Here is a 12,743-nt window from a genome sequence, read left to right on the forward strand (position 1 = left end):
TGTACTACAAACACAAACAGGTCAGTGCAGCTCATTATGGAGCCTGAAAAATGGCAATGAACCGTGAACAGAGCAGAAGACAGGCAGGCTTCACTGGCTCTACTGGCTCGGCTACCAATGCACAAACAGGGTGTTAACTGGCTGCTACTTCCGTGGATGCAAACCTGACTGCTAACTCACACTGAGCTCCCCCAATGGAAACTGAGAAAACGTGCTGAAGCAGCCAGAAAATTTAAATCTTATTTTCACTTGTTTCCAATAATTGCTTCTCTTAACCTTAGAGAAAGGTAAAAAAAGCCTCATCTTTTCCTTTAAAAATTTTATTTTCTTACTCATCCATGTTCACTGAGATGGATTTTGCACTTGTTTTTAGTGAGACTTAAGCCCCTGGTGTTTTCATAACTCTCAAGCATTTAACTGTATAGTACTTAAAAAAAAAAGAATCAATTTCCTACACTCAATTTTTTTCTTCATAAAAACATTTACAAGTACTCATCAAAATATCTGAAGTCAAGACTAATCAGCATATAAAAATTATAGTTAAATTAATTAATAAATTTATATTCAATACTTGAGTGCATTGATACTTGATGAATTCCAGAAATCGCTAACCAGCTTTAATAAACAGTATCCAAACTGGCTTGCTGCCTCTGAAAACTGAGGGGCCTTACCCATTTCTCTTTTCCAAGCAATCTCTCACACTTAGTACATTCTGCTTGTATTACAATAGTCTGGGTCTGAGGATATGCTCTGGTAAATAATGCTTAACTACTTCCATGTTGGCTTGGTTTATGAAACACTTGGGATACAGAAGCAAAACTGTGCACTTGTTCTGAAAAACCACTGAGCCACAGAATGGTTTAAGATGGAATGAACCCAAAGATCTTGTTGCAGCCCCCCTGACACAGGCAGGGACACCTTCCACTAGACCAGGTTGCTCAGAACTCCATCCAACCTGACCTTGAGCACCTCCAGGGATGGGGCACCCACATCTTCTCTGGGAAACCTATGCCAGTGCCTCACCACCCCCACAGCAAAGTAACTGATCCAGTTAAACCCATGGAAACATTAAATACCATTTACCAAAGCCACCTGAGCTTCTCAAACACCTCCTGTTAAAACTTACTATGTCTACCCAAGAGCAGGGCTGCTTTCTTCACAACTTATCAACAATACCTTTATATAAGCAAATTCTGTTGACTCTTCTTTTACATTAATGAAAATAGCCAACACCACAGCTAACAACTTGTGTGATGAGAAGCAGCAAACAGCCAATAACATTGCAGAAATTATACACAATGTGATCATCACCTACACTTTCACCACTCTGAATTATCAACAAATGCCCAATTTTTGATTTTTTTTTTCACGGTAGAAGCAAAGCACTAACAACAAAGAAAACAGGCAACATTAATGTACAGATGCTGGCTTTGCTGTTTTTTTTTTTTCATCTTCCTCAGTCAAAACCTAGTAATGCTTCTAAATTAAGAAAAACTACAAGTGTTTCAAATTTCCAACTGAGCTATTCTGCAGGGGGCAAACAGCAAATTATTTTTCAAGCCTTTCATTTTAGTAGGACATTTTACAGAACGCATTCATTGTCCCTGTCAATACATGTTGCTCATTTACTAATGTCTTCTACTCTTTGCTCACCTTTCTGTAGTGGAATTCTTTCCTACTGAGCTGATAACTTTCTTTCCAGGCTTACAGTAATGCATTTTCCTCTCAGATAGGCATACAAGTCAGCAGCCTGATGACATACTCAACTTACCATCAGCCCCAGGAACAATAAACCTACTACTCTAGTGTACTAGTACATTACCTCCAAGGCGACACACGTTCTCACAAGATTGCTTCAGAATTTCCCCACCCAATCATTTTAAACAAATTATAGATGCTTGGAGCAGCTATCTGCAGGCAGCACACACATGACTGGCTCAACTTCCATCAAACACTGTTACCTATCAGGCTCAGAAAAACAGTACAGAACCCCAAAGATCCTAGGCAATAATCAATTTCATATAAGGAGGAAGAATACTTTAAATTATAAACACTATGCGGTCTCGTTGGTGGCCCATTGCGGGATGAGCTCCATACTCCCAGTAAACCTTGCAGCAGTACCTATTATTTATTTTGACTTATCAGCTCCCCAAGAAGCAGAGTGGAAAGCTCATACAATTCTAGTGCCATCAACCCGTTAGCAGAGTTTGCCATTCCCTCATAACGGTGATAAAAAGCAATCACACTTCTTAGGGACAAAAAAATATAAGTGTTAAGTTTTAAGCAGCAGCATAAGTATGGTAAAGATTTGTTGTTTAACAGGGTTGTTTTGGGTTTCTTTAGATCTGTCTACTCAGTAATCTATTGTCCAATTTGTGCATATTTCATGCCTAATGTACAAAATAAATTTTAAGATTTATATGTTGCTGTTGTTCACTATTTCTGCTATCAGCATATTTTCACTTTGAAGGATAAAATAAGGAGCCACAGTTCAGGGCAGAAAGACATCTTTGCAGCACCTGATGCAGAAGCTTATTAAAGTAATCCAAATGTAATACAATAATTACTTTAATGTGAGAAAGCTTAACTAGAAATAGTTACATTTTATTTCTACTCTTATTTTAAAAGGATTACTGATTCTACTGAAAGATGAATGACAGCCATAATAAAAAGTTGTCAATACATATAATCTTAAAATGAAGTTCTCCTTTTCTGTTCCCTCTTGTTAACTATGGTTTTGAAAAAAAATTAGTAGTAGTAGTAGTATTAAGAGGGGTTCCCATTCTACATTGCTCAAAAGCATTCAAAACTGTAGTTTAAGCCCCCCAAAAAAATCATACAACACTAAAGGAAAAAAGAAAGTCCTAACAGTGATGTTTCCAACATTATCTGCATGTGTTAAGCAAAAGACACTTTGAAAACAGGCAACTAACTAGTAGGACTAGTAGTTAGTTAGAGGCAACTAACTAGTAGAACAGGAGACCAAAAAAAAATAGCAGCTCTTATAGCACTTGATGAAAGGTTTATAGTACTTGATGAAAACATGGATTTTTCCCTCATATGCTCATGTCTGTAGTCATGTGATCATGAGTATTTTTCTGTTTATTTTAAAATATATATCCAGCCTTTATGGTTGCCAGTAATACTTTTGAAAGCAGAACTTTGAAGTTTAAATCCAAATATTAGCATTTTCAACCCAGCTGCCCTTTCAGAAAGGGTGAAGGAGTGAGTACTAGAAGTGATCCCTGGTCCCTGAGAAACAATAGTCATATGCAAAGCATGAACATGTATTCAACTCCTTTCTCTTGCTCATCTTCTTCCAGTGTTCTCAAACTCTATGTCCTGATTAAGGGAAACCTGAAATTTCTCAGATTAAAACTTGTTTAAGTAACAGACTGGGCAAAACTTCAGTATCCCTGTATACTCAAATTCTGAAACTATTAAATTGCTGGTTATTATTTCAGTTCACCAATATTGCACTATTTTCACATAGTTCCATTATAAGGCATCTGGTTGCCTTCCTCCCTCCAGTGCCTTTGAAGAAGATGCTGTTATACTTGGCAAAATATTTGTAATTAGATTTTGAATGCAGGATGTTTTTAAAAGCCTTAAATTCAGTTCCATAAATATTTTCCAATTATCTCCAAAATCATTCTGAATACAGAAGACTCACAAACACATTTTCGTTCTATCCCTCTAGCCATACCAGCATACGTATTTAACTGAAAAAGCATCTCTGAAACTCCCCAGTTTATCAGAGAATGGCTCTCTTTGTGGTGACTCTACAAGGAAGAACAGCTGGAAAGTGCCTTGAAATTGTATATTCCAATTAAAAGTGATGCAGTCCAGATCACTGTATGGTGTGCCAGAGAGATAAACTACAAAGAATCCTTTTACTTTCAGTTAGACAACCTATTTTTCAGAGAAGTTTGGCAGATAATCACAGACTTCACCTTTTAAACACAGTAGAGATTATCTGCTTCAACATCAGAAAAAAACAATAGCTTAAGCAGATTTAATATTCAGGTTTGCTTTAACCTGAATTCAGGTCAGAAGATCTGAACAGAATAGAAATAAAAATAATATCCGTTAGTACAATAGTATTAATTTTATGGAGTGTTTTTGAATATTTCACTCAGGTTAAGTAGCACAGTCAATACATGCCATAATCAAAGGAGCAAAGCGCTTGTCAGTCTCCTATGGCTACAGACAGCAACCTGAAAAAAAAATCACTAGTCTTCATCAGCTTTAGCTGTTAGCATTTAATTATTTTATGGATAATGCAGTATTGTAAGGGCTCAGCAGCAACACATTTTGCATAAAATATTCACCTAGGAAGCATTCATGAAGATGTAGGAGCATTTGGTTAGAAATTAATGCTTTTTCTCTATTTCTCCACGATTAAAAACTTGTTTAAACTACACTGTCACTTGTATCAATGGGTTAATAAACAGTCTTTTTACTGCTTTTTATTCACCAAGCTGACAGCAAGTCCAGTGCAGCTGAAACATGTAGAGAGTACTGAGCATGCTGTGCAGTTTGCTCGGGTAAAGTAGGTCCAGTTTCATGTCCTTGCAATGGACCTAGTTTACAAATGTTGCAGAATATCAACTACACATTTATGGCAGTCATTCATACAGGATTTCTGGACGTCCAAAGCTCCTGGAAAAGTGTCCCAAAGCAGTAAGAAAACAGTAGATGACATCAAAGTGACAGAAGACTTCATGTTTCAACATATGATATGGCAGACAAAGACACTGATTAACTCCAAGTGAAAGTATTTCTACAAAATAGCTTCTACAGTCTTCTTCTAAGACAGTTCTTCTGTGACACAATTAATAATTTGATCACTGGAGAGTTGGAAGCTAAGTATTTTAAGAGACAAGTAGCAGACTGAGGCTCAAGAGGGCTGTAAAATGCTGAAGTGCTTGAGAATGGTTCAAAATCATGTCAGTAAATAAATCCTACACAGAAGCGAACCCAACTAGAGTAGCTTGCTTCTGAAAACTGAGACAGCTCTAAAATTCAACAAGCACACTTAAGTTCTCCCAGATCACTGAAAATTTGAGTAGATGACAGTATTTTTTGAGAACATGTTATCTCACACAAGGCCAGTGTTGGTTCTAGTAACTAGACTGACCTAAGTTGATTCTGTCCCTTGCTTTGGATGCAGAATGCAGAAAAACCTCAGCAAATCCATGTTGCTTCTGGCAAGACTTAGTGGTTTGAGACAGCTTTGGCATCAATGCAATCACATCCACAGAGCATTTCATCTGAGCTAGAAAATCTTGACTTGCGTTTGCTGTCATAACTCGGTCTACCTGCAGACCAGGTACATTACACAGTCTATAAAAGACCTGACTTGTCTGAGAGTGAGTCTCACACCAATTATTGGCTGAACTTACTCCATTTCAGTATATTTCCAATAATTTACTAAAACCTTCAACTTTAAAACTTATGTTTCTATAGTATCCTGTTTTCACATGAAACTAAACTCCGTGCCTTTCTGTTTACATGGTATGAAAATGAAAGGGTGCAGGTCTCATCTATAAAACTGCCATAAGACTGACTTGGAAATTGACTGCAGGGTTACCATATTCTGAAGATGTCACAGATCATCATTCACATTTTTCACAGCTGTATTAATATGTATGATACACGTATGAAGCAAAAGTAAGTAGTCCATGTTACAAGCAAACAAACAAAGACAAAAAAGCAGCAGTAAATGTGGGAACTGCAGCACAAAAAATATGTCATCTTACCATATGTCATCTTACTAACATAATGTTAAATATAGTAATAATTGCAATATAATTAATTTTGTAAAAAACATCCAAGAAACCAATAGTAAATTTAAAATTCCCTCAAGAATTTCCTTTTCAAGATTTATCAGCCCTACAAAAAAATCAGCAAGGACGATAAAGTAAATTGGTGGTTTTTTCTGTTTTACAATTTCTCTTTTCTGTTTTCTTTTAGACTTAGATAAAAATAACAATTCTCAGTCTAACTGAGGAATTTGTATACAATCTGAAATAGCTTATTGCTCAATTATGGAATCAGATATTTCAAGTGTTCTCATGACAGCTACCAAGTTCGAACCCCCATTTTGTAAGATTATTAAAAAACCCATCGTTAACATGGTCACACTGATTGTAGTAGTTTGTCCAATTCCTAATGACTGCATTCACCTTTATTTAAATTCTAAAACATTTTCTTTTCAAGATGTTGTGCATCCAAACTGCTTAGTATCTGACTCTTCAGTTAATGATGTAATTTAACAGGCACCATAAGTCAAACAATTTGTTTCCATAAAAAGACCTTTGTTTTTTTTCCCAACAAGTTACAGCAATTTTCATAATAATGAAATAGTACAAACAGCAAGTGGTTACAAATCCAAGCATAGTTTGCATTTTCTTTATTGAGTGCTTTATTCTTTTGGATAGAAATAACATTTAATTCTCATTCCATTTTATTAAAATTCTTACCATTGATTTATCTAATTCTCATAAACACGAAGTTTTAAAAATAAAGCCTAGTCCTCCTTAAACTGCAATGTTAATAACAGCTATTTAGCAAATCACAAAGCAGTATAGTTAGCCTCAAGACTTTGGTCTAATTACTAACTTACGTGATTAGGTAACAAAACCAAAGGCCAGATTTTCTTCCTAATTTTGCAAATATATAATCGAGTTGTAAGTTACACTCATAACATTAAAGTAAGATTTGCTCCTCAAGAAAAGGAACAGGAAATCAAATTTTTAGAGCTCCTTAATTTCTATATTGAGTTCTTACTGTATGAAATGACAATTACTCAGAAACATGTGAAGATCCAGAACACAAAACTCCCTCATGGCTGAAGGAGTTTGAAGTCCAGGATACAGAATTTTACTTAGGATGACAATGAACATCACTGTATTTACTACTTCAGGAAAATGAAAAATCTTGATTCGAGAAGACAGAGAAAAACATATTTTGTCTCTGTGTACTTCTTAGGCTTGAACTGAGAGAGGAGGAAAAAGTTCTACTCATGCAGAGTCTTAGAAAAACAGTACAGTACTGCACAAAATGCATTTCTTATGCACCTGTGGTCATGAATCACTATTATGATAGACATTACTATAATCAGTTTCTTAAAACTGTTTTTCTTTTAGATATTCTTACCAAATGTTACTTCTCCACTGCCATTCCTGTCAAATAACTGAAAAGCAACAATGAATATTGCATCTGGAGTACACAAAACAGATTCAAATGCCAAAAATTCTTGGAAGGAAATTAACCTAGAAAGGAAAACAGAAAAGTTATAAAGATTTTTTTTAATTGTTCATAACACCAATGATAATTTACATTTTATACTCTAGAAAACAGTGTGATCCAAATATTAAATAAAATTCTAACTTAAGATAACTAATGCTCTAGAGACTGAAAAGTATGTTATATTTAAGGAGTTAACATTTATGCAACTTATTTCTTCCTCTATGAAGCAAATGAATTCTCACTGAACACCTACAAGTTATTACTTTTTAATTATAAATGTAACCAGCACCTGAAAATTAAGATATAAAAACACCACAAAAATCCTAACAACATGAAATTTACAGGTCTGTCATTCTATTACTACATACGTATTTCCACTGAGAAAAGATACTGTAATGCAAGTACAGAAATACACTATAAAACATACATTTTCTTAAAACAAAACATAACATTCATAAAAAACCAACAGGTTCAGAAAAAAATACACTTTACTATGCATATGGAAAGAATACTACACTCCAAAAATAACATGAACCACCAAGTCATGAACTCAGGGCCAAACATAAAACATCTGGGCTCAAGGACAGACAGCACAAGGCAGGGAAGGATCTGAGTGTCACAGCAGATCCCAGGATTCTGAGCTGTGTGTGCAACACAGTCACTGTGCACAACTCAGGCTGCACACGTAAATCCAGGTCCTTGTGGTCACCACAGACAAACTCAGACTTGAATGTATGCACAGATATCTTATTAGGGCAAGTAACTTTTCTAGAGGAACTCTGCTTATTCTGACTAACACAAAAAAGCCCTTCAGAAGGCATCCTAATGCTGTATGTATGAACTGCTGCAGAAAGATAAACCTGAAGCTAAGCATAGATAAAGGATAATGTTGGCACAAGAAAATATGGGATAAATGACAGGATATATATTTTAGCATTAAATAATCAATGGAAGGAAGAATTTCAATTTCATCTTTTATATTTAACAAAAAATGTACTATATATCAGTAAATGCTGTTAAAGCAGAGAATATCACTGTTTCCTAGAAATTTTCCTAGAAAATGTATATAATTGATCTCAACTTAGTACTCATCATATGAGATCATTAGCTCATAGTGATTACTTCAAACATTACTACTTACTGCTAAAGAGACAAGTATAAAGTCTATTCCCCACAGGACAAAAAAAAGAGTAGAAAAATCACAATATTCACACTATTCATTACTATATCTAGTCTTTCTCTAAGTACACATGAAGCAGAATTGAGATACTTTAAAAAGGTTAAATATGTTAACATTCTTGTATATATGCACTGCACAAGAAAGACAGGAAGAATACAAAATTATCATATTTACCAAATTTTAGCCAGAAAAATCAGAGATATGAGAATGGCTCTTCGCATGCAAAGTCAATCTCATCCAAAGGATGATCTTGATAAATAAAGGGTTAGCATCAAAGAAACAAATGTTCCTTTAAAATAATCGTAAATACTATCATTTAAAATATATCTCACATACATGCATAAAGTTGACACACAAATTAACTCTTAACCAGGAAGCTTTATAACTGACAAAATCAAGTGCTGATCTCTGCAGAAGGCACTCGTAGAAGCCTGAACCTGAAAGGAGACATCTTCAGCAGTCTCACTGTAACAGTGCCTACAGCAAGAGGAGATAGCAGCTTCAATTTCCTTCCCACATATTCAACTTGCAATGCCTAAGAGCAGGGATAGCCTCTGGGATCCTCCATTAGCCACCAGGGCAGAGATAACAGGAGCTGGATTAAACAGCATGATGAAGCTTCCCACCCAATCACTACTCAAGTATTATCCAGTGAACCCACTTCATTACAGAGTCCATAACAATACCAAATCACTCACCTTTCGTTTTATCTGTAACATCTAAAAAAATTTCTTTTCCTCTGAGTTCTTCTGTACTGCTACCCTTCAAAAGCACACAAAGTAACCCTTGTGTTTGCCATTATTCTCTTTCCTTTTTTCCTACTGCAAGTCTTTCCTAATTTTTCCCCATACACCACAGCTTTTTAGACATTATGTATAGCTCTGTTGTGACTCCCCATTAGCTGAAATATCAACTCTTTCTTGAGGACTTCATTTACAAACATATTTCCAGATTTAAGAATTATATACTGATTAAAACAGTATCCAGAAACAAGCAGTTAAAATGAGAATTTTGAATTACTACTGTGAAATTTTGTAGGTCTGAAGAGGGATCAAAATATTTTAGCTGGTTTTAGCACATATATATGCGTAAGTATATTCTTCAGAGAGGGTATTTATCCTATCCTAAAACCAGTGCCTGCAGTCTGGAGACACAGGAGTGCTTTCAGCATCACTGAAATCCTATTGTACTAAATAGATAACAGGCAAGTTTAAAGTAAATTCTGATTTAGAGGACATCACATAAATTTCTAAGAACATGCACTTGTAACAATGAGGAATAAACATTTTGGAAATGAACAGTCAGCTGTTTTAAGAACTACCTTAATGAACTCAACTAAAGCAAACCAGTCTTGTACAGCAGTAATAGGAGAAAGCAATCGTGCTCTGGAACAGTTAAGTAAGGATCAAGTTACCATGAGAAAAAAAGTAAAACAACTTTTTTTTAAACGCATGCCTACAGAGAGCCAGCTCCAAAATGTGTTGTTTCTGCAAAGTGCCAAACTTAAACCTAAAAGAAATAAAAAAATATTAACAATGGAAGCAACCACCATCAACACTCTTGAGTATTTATTTCAAGGGCAAGCAAGGCTAAGAGAATATGATAGCAGATATAGAAATGAAATTTTGTAACAGAACCCAAAGCTTCCCAACGACTTGCTGCATGACATTGGGCTGTCACTTAATGTAAAAGTATATATACAGAACAGGACTACAGCTATGTCCTTGGACTTCATAAAGTCAGTCCTTAGAAAGATGCAATGCATCCCAGAATTCAGTTTAAGACTACAGTAGTTATTAATGCTATTAGAGTCTGGATTTTGATCTATTATAGCTCACTACGAATGAAAGAATGTGAATGCAAAAAAAAACTGACATTGATAATGGGGCTCTAACAAATTCTTCACATTAAATATAGACTGAATGTAGGTTAAAACCTTTAGAAAAAAACTTTCAGACAAGTATTCAAACAGATAAACATCTTACACTTTGAACTATATGGCAGTGCAAAATAAAAATCCCACTCTTTCCATAAAGAAGGTGGTAAAGCACACTTACCCATATTTGATTATCTCACTTCAAATACTATCCAGATTTTTTTAAAAGCAATAAACAATAAAACAACAACAAAAAAATCTTATTTACAGGGAAAGTAACAAAAAGCAGTATCTAAAAGTTCTGTTCTAGCATTAAAACAAACTGATTTCCTACTGTAAGAAAGACCCTAAAAGATATTTTCTGAAGAGCTGCACATCACAAAAGATAAACAACAGCTTTCAGAGAAACAATATGCTAAGCATGTTGGCTTACTTTATCAATTAAACTATTTTGAACAGATACATACAAAATTACCTTTTCAATCCATAATAAAACAAGACACCGAAGCCATATATTGGAAACAGACAGGTTACTAACATTTATCTAATATATGTATAATCAAATGTATTATCAAAGTGCTGCAGCCTTATGAAAAGAAAAATCATAAGGCATTACATCAAACAGGAAATCCTATTTTTGTCATTTAGGGTAAGAAGTATTTAGCACATACAATTTCATTTCCATAGCACAGATACTGTGCAAGCTGCTTAGGATACTAAGCAAACGAATAAAATGTTCTATAGCAGAACACATGAAAACAAAATTTAAGTAACCAAGAAAGTGAAGGAGCTTTCAATTTAAAATAAGTTATATTTACATATTTACCAATGTATTGTCTACTATTTTAATGGCATGTTCTTCTCAACAAAATAACCATTCACTTCTGCATTCCTGACCTCTTCTCTGATCCATCTTAACCTTCTCACTTTACGTTAACAATGTCTGGGCCTCTTACTACAATCCAAGGCCAAAACCAGAAGCCCAGTCATATACAGCAAAAGAAAAGGCTCCTTGGAAGACAAATGAGTTAGAGGGCACTACCTCAACAGAGCAGGCATTTTGTAAAGTGGTTTCAGGGAACTGTCTAAAAGCAAGCAGGAGCATCTGTAAGCAGAGTTGGAAAAGCTTTATGTGGTGTGACCTGATCTTCGATAGGCAAACAACTTCTTCCTTCATCAAATCACTAGTGTCTCTCTTTTCTAATAGTCAGCCTTTTAAAAAGACTTCAGTGGTCGGATTTGAATTGCACACTACAGAAATAAGAAAGCTCTTCCATATTTTTGTGTTTAATTACAGGTACTGAAGACTCTACACAGTACCTGAAGATGGACGTGGACATACAGAAAAGAACTTTTCTAAGGCAACTGTACTACACTTACCTTACCTGCTGTTTAACTTCCTCAGCTTTTGTAGAATTTAACAAAATATCCTCAAAATAAATCTCAGCTTAAAAGAATCCATGTTAAACACTGTAATTTTTTCTCAGCTTTCACAAATTTATAGTCTATTGTACTTGTGAAAAAATCTTCTCATTTAAATAAGTATGAAGTGTAATAAAATCAATAATGTATTTTAGAAGATTAAGTTATCACACTCATCCACTCACACATTTAACAATGCAAGTTTCAAATGGAAAGCAAAATTCTCACCCATCCTTAGTTTGATCTGCCACTCCAGCCAACAGCTGCACTGTTTTAGGGTTGTGATGCGGATCTGTATGAAGTCCTAGGTATTTCTGCACAAAATCCTCTGGGGTCATGTAATGCTCCCCATCCTTCTCAACGCTTGCATACTAGAGTAAAAATAAAAAACCAAAGCCACACAAACAAAAATTAATCAGTTTAGATGCTTATTATTGGTGAACCAGTATCTTCTAATTAAAAGAAAAATACATATTTCAGAAAGTGTCAGGTAATTGTGAAAACTTATATAAATTACAACCATGGTATAGTATTCCATTTGCAGCTACACTGAAAACACAGCACATAAATTTTCTTACAATTTCTAGTAGCAGGTATCTTTTGAATAATTGTTCCTGATCTTTACTATAATTATTTTGGAAAACATAAATTATTCATTTTCTCTTTTTGTGAGAAATAAATGTTCAGATTAATTTTTATCCTGAAAGTAATGTTTTTAAGGAAAAATACACACATAGACATGGCTTGCTTAGGCATCTCGTGTATCTCTTCCACAGTATCAGCCCCTCACATCACCTCATCACCTTTTGCTCTTCCACCCTGCAGCTGTGATGACAGCTGTTTGCAAGACAGCACTGTAAACCACATTACTGAATCTATGGAGAATTAAAATAGAGTACTTCCACTAAAACAGGAACACAAAGCACTGGACAGGAATCCCCTAATTGAGCACCACTGCCAATATGACAGCACAAGGAAACTGTGGCTTCCTTGAACCAACTCTGAAAGGTT

The 12,743-nt window shown here is 35.0% G+C and overlaps 1 protein-coding gene across 1 annotated transcript in view; it reads right to left on the reverse strand.

The window, feature by feature from the left end:
* SLC25A12 (solute carrier family 25 member 12) overlaps positions 1–12,097 on the reverse strand; it is a 47,419-nt gene extending 35,322 nt beyond the window's left edge. Inside the window, exons 1-2 of the mRNA XM_031057348.1 lie at positions 11,961–12,097; positions 7,162–7,277 (exon numbers count right to left, since the gene is read on the reverse strand). Coding sequence (XP_030913208.1) covers positions 7,162–7,277; positions 11,961–12,070 — 226 coding nt within the window. The 5' untranslated portion in view covers positions 12,071–12,097. The remainder of the gene's footprint in view (positions 1–7,161; positions 7,278–11,960) is intronic.
* Between the last annotated feature and the right edge of the window lie 646 nt (positions 12,098–12,743).

Source organism: Geospiza fortis, unplaced genomic scaffold (genome assembly GCF_000277835.1).
Source record: "Geospiza fortis unplaced genomic scaffold, GeoFor_1.0 scaffold112, whole genome shotgun sequence".
NCBI classification, from domain to species: domain Eukaryota; kingdom Metazoa; phylum Chordata; class Aves; order Passeriformes; family Thraupidae; genus Geospiza; species Geospiza fortis.